Genomic DNA, 3,963 nt, shown 5'->3' on the forward strand with positions numbered 1-3,963 from the left:
AGTGAATCATCTGTTTCCACCTAACTCTATCCTCGGCATCCTCTACTCTCACACCAATTAACTTCGTGTCCTCTTTTAGCACATCCATATATCTCCTCTTTGGCCTTTCTCTTGACCTCTTGCCTGGCAGCTCCATCTCCAACATCCTTCTACCAATATAACCACTATCCCTCCTCTGCACATGTCCAAACCATCTCAATCTGGCCTCTCTGACCTTGTCCCCAAAACAGCTGACCTGAGCTGTCCCTCTGATGTGCTCATTCCTAGTCCTGTCCATCCTGGTCACTCCTAAAGAGAACCTCAACATCCTCATCTCTGCTACCTCCATCTCTGCCTCTTGTCTTTTCCTCACTGCTACAGTCTCTAACCCATACAGCATAGCTGGTCTCACTACTGTCTTGTACACCTTTCCTTTGATTCTTGCTGCCACTCTTCTGTCACACAACACTCCTGACACCTTTCTCCACCCACTCCAACCTGCCTGCACTTGCCTCTTCACCTCTTTCCTACACTCCCCATCACACTGGACTGTTGACCCCAAATACTTAAACTCCTGCACCTTCTTGACCTCAGCCCCCTGTAACCTCACTGTTCCACTTCCCTCCCTCTCATTCATACACATGTATTCTGTCTTACCACGACTGACTTTCATTCCTCTTCTTTCCAGAGCAGACCTCCACCTTTCCAGGTGTTCCTCCACCTGCTCTCTGCTCTCACTACAGATCACAATGTCATCCGCAAACATCATTGTCCATGGAGATTCCTGTCTGACCTCATCTGTCAACCTGTCCATCACCATAGCAAACAAGAAGGGACTCAAAGCCGATCCTTGATGTAGCCCCACCTCCACCTTAGTGGAGCCCCCATTTACTACAGCACATCTCACTACTGTCGTACTCCTCTCATACATATCCTGAACTACTCTGACGTACTTCTCTGCCACTCCTGACATCCTCATACAGTACCATAGCTCCTCTCTCGACACTGTCATACACTTTCTCTAAATCCACAATGACCTTATTCATCCTTAGTTAACCATGAATAAGTACTTAATTAATGATGAGAAAAGCATTATTTAAGCATGACTCACATGTAATAACACATTCACTAACAATTTACTCCTGGTGACTAAGGTCATGCATAAGGTCGTTATTCGCTGTTTATTCATACTTAATAAAACATGAAAAGATGATTTATTAATACTGCAATGCATGAATAAGTCAGGGATTTGCTAATTGTTAAATACTGTTTTTTGTGATCCCTTCTAAATTGAAGACTGTTTATGGTTTATTAAGCATTAATTAATATGTAAGAAAACCCAAAAGTGCCTCAAGCTCTTTTGAGCTGTGGAAATGCAGATCTGAAACAGTCAAAATCAAGATATGACACAAGGATACAGAACATATTTTTTGTATTCAATTTCAGTTGTACTGAAAACTTAATAATACAATTACAATATTATACATAAAATCAAACATGGCTCATTAAAGTGCCAAATAATGAAAAAATAAATAAGATCCTTGTCATACTTCAACAAATAAATAAAATATCTGGTATCTCTAAAAATAGGTATGTACCTAAAACACAAGATATGTATACACAAAGAAACATGTCTGTAAACAGTACAAATATGAAATAACCTAACTCTTTCAAACCCTGAACACAACGCCGTCTCTACTAACAATATAATGCTACATCACTTCATTTTGAAGGGAAGCAGATTTGATGTTTTTAAAACATACAAAAATGATATATTGCAACTATGTATTAGGCTACTTGTACTTTCTGGCAATGTCATGAATTAGCCTACCAAATGCACCATCCTGATGTTTCTTTGCAAGCCATTCATTCCATTCAATGACTGCAAGGTGGTCAGAAAGCAAACAGTCAGTCCCCTAAGCCTCCAAACCTGTTCCTTGTATGATCTCCATGCCCTCTCAATATGCTGTGTATGGGCACCTGTGTGGGGTTCCACATACCACCTGCTGTGGTTGACAGTGTGATGGTTGTACCCTAAATCAGGGAGTATGCGATAAGCACGCCACTCATCACTGATAATTGATGATCCTAACCTCACATGACGAGCAATCAAAGGCACTAGATGCCTCCTAGATCTTTTTTCAACAAGACGTAAAATTGGCTTTCGTCTTCCTTGGTCATGTTGGACACCTAACATCCCAAAGACCCACTGCTTTCTTTTCCATCCACCAGTCATTCTTCCTCTTCCATACTGAAACAAAAATCAGAGATGTTATGAAATAGTTTTACCACACAAATGTTACAGGAATCAGCATATTTTGCCATAACACACCTTTCTTTTGTGTCGAAAATGGCTTTCATCAATAACAACAAATTCCCTTCTTCCTCCAATCAGTTGGCCTGTGCGTCTTCTCATCCTTTCAACTGCTGTCACACAGACATCCCTTAATTTTTTTGCCATTTTGCTGAGTGTTGCTGAACTGACTGCAATTTCGTCAGCCATCATATCAATCTGCCTTAATCTTAGACCCTGACAAAACCTGAAAAGACAAAATAAAATGTACTTTTGTATCAAGGAAAAAGTATTCAGAATTGCAATGTAATATAATATTTGTGGTTACATTGTTTTTTTTTTTAAAACAACCTGTACATAAAATGTATCCACTTTCTCAAAGATACTTTGGATCGCCTGAATATGGAGTTGTGCCTGACAGATGTTTGTTTTGGCCTCCCCAAATGGACTGGATGTCGGCAGATCCTGTTTAAAGAGGAAGAGTACAAAAATAACAATTATAATATAGTTGTATGTGTGTATAATTGTACAGTATTTTATAATATAATTGTAAGACAAACACCAAATATAAATGGAATCTAACAAATCAAATATACAGTATAAATACCAGGCAAATTGATCTCCACTGTTTGATCTTCTCTTCAGCGTCATGTCATGATGGCAGGTTTTGCATTTTATCTTTCTTTTCAGTAGTTTCTTCTTTTGGAGCCACTTGATGAGTTTTAATGTTTTCCGTTTTGAGATCTCTCCATTAATGAGCCTCCTGACCTGTTTAAATTAGTTCATTGTTGCAATAAAAACGTTTGAAAAAAAAGACATGCATTAAAAAAATTAGGAAGACATACATCTCCCTATGTGGGCATATGTCGGGTTGATTCGTGATAGACTCCCACTTTTGTTATGTCATCAAGAGTGAACAGGAAAAGTCGAGTTTTACATGTGTCAGCAGCGTCATCAACACTTGCGTTCAAGCGCTGCAGGCCCAAGTGGAGTTAAGTTTCTCCATTCGGCTCAGAAGAACTATGCGTAACTCTGGCATACATCGAAAAGGTGTGCAGACTCGCGCTAATAACAATGCCACAGTGCAGATGGACACACGGGAGGACGTAGCGGACAGTGCCACCAGCAGTAAGTGCGTGTTTTAATTACATGTGAGTGAGTTACTAGTTAATTGTGTGGATGCTGTAAAGCATGTGTGCTTGTACACAACGTTTTTATAACTTTTATACTTTTTAAGATATTCAGCTTTTTTTACAGAAATTTCTCAATTGGAGTCGCTCATTCCAGGCATACCCTCTCACTCCTCCATAGACTTACGGTCATTACAGAAGATCTGCTGAAGCAAAACATCGGCATATTTGTAAATCGTAACTGTTCCTTCATTTTGTTTAATCTTGACATAATACAACAGTGGGATAACACAACAAAGTGCTGTATATATTAATATTTGGTGTCACGTTTGCTCATCGCTGCGTCTCTCGCTCTGTCACTCCCTGACTTGCAGTCAAATAATACGCACTGGAAGGAAAACGTCTTTGTAATTATAAAACGCCACGGTTCCTTCAATTTGTTTAATATCATGACATAATACAACAGTGTAATAACACAACAGGGTGCTCTATTTGTTTGAAACTGAATGCAGAAATGCACGTCTGGTTGTCGCTCCCTGCGTCTCTCTGCAGACGCTGTCA

General features: G+C 39.6%; 2 protein-coding genes across 3 annotated transcripts in view; one reads left to right on the forward strand and one right to left on the reverse strand.

The window, feature by feature from the left end:
- Positions 1-1,559: 1,559 nt before the first annotated feature.
- LOC109965130 (uncharacterized) lies at positions 1,560-2,955 on the reverse strand. Its single transcript, XM_020608920.1, has 5 exons — positions 2,880-2,955; positions 2,624-2,737; positions 2,312-2,519; positions 1,910-2,230; positions 1,560-1,577 (listed from the first exon to the last, which is right to left on the reverse strand). Exons 1-5 carry the CDS (start codon positions 2,921-2,923, stop codon positions 1,560-1,562), a joined length of 705 nt encoding a protein of 234 aa, XP_020464576.1. The 5' UTR covers positions 2,924-2,955.
- Positions 2,956-3,043: 88 nt separating this feature from the next.
- LOC109965143 (uncharacterized) overlaps positions 3,044-3,963 on the forward strand; it is a 6,127-nt gene continuing 5,207 nt past the window's right edge. Inside the window, exon 1 of one of the 2 annotated variants that reach the window (XM_020608937.1) lies at positions 3,044-3,388. In XM_020608937.1, the coding sequence (XP_020464593.1) occupies positions 3,295-3,388 (94 nt within the window). In that variant the 5' untranslated portion in view covers positions 3,044-3,294. Of the gene's footprint in view, positions 3,401-3,963 lie in introns of both variants that reach the window. The other variant, XM_020608936.1, reaches the window with a different exon arrangement.

Source organism: Monopterus albus, unplaced genomic scaffold, assembly GCF_001952655.1.
Source record: "Monopterus albus unplaced genomic scaffold, M_albus_1.0 scaffold96.1, whole genome shotgun sequence".
Lineage (NCBI taxonomy): Eukaryota > Metazoa > Chordata > Actinopteri > Synbranchiformes > Synbranchidae > Monopterus > Monopterus albus.

Coding starts and splice junctions, on each gene's coding strand:
- LOC109965130 (XM_020608920.1), bottom strand. CDS start 2,923: ATGACGCTGAAGAGAAGATCAAACAGTGGAGATCAATTTGCCTG. Junction 2,520..2,623: donor TGGATACATTTTATGTACAG/GTTGTTTTAAAA, acceptor TTGTCTTTTCAG/GTTTTGTCAGGGTCTAAGAT. Junction 2,231..2,311: donor ATTTTCGACACAAAAGAAAG/GTGTGTTATGGC, acceptor TTTTTGTTTCAG/TATGGAAGAGGAAGAATGAC.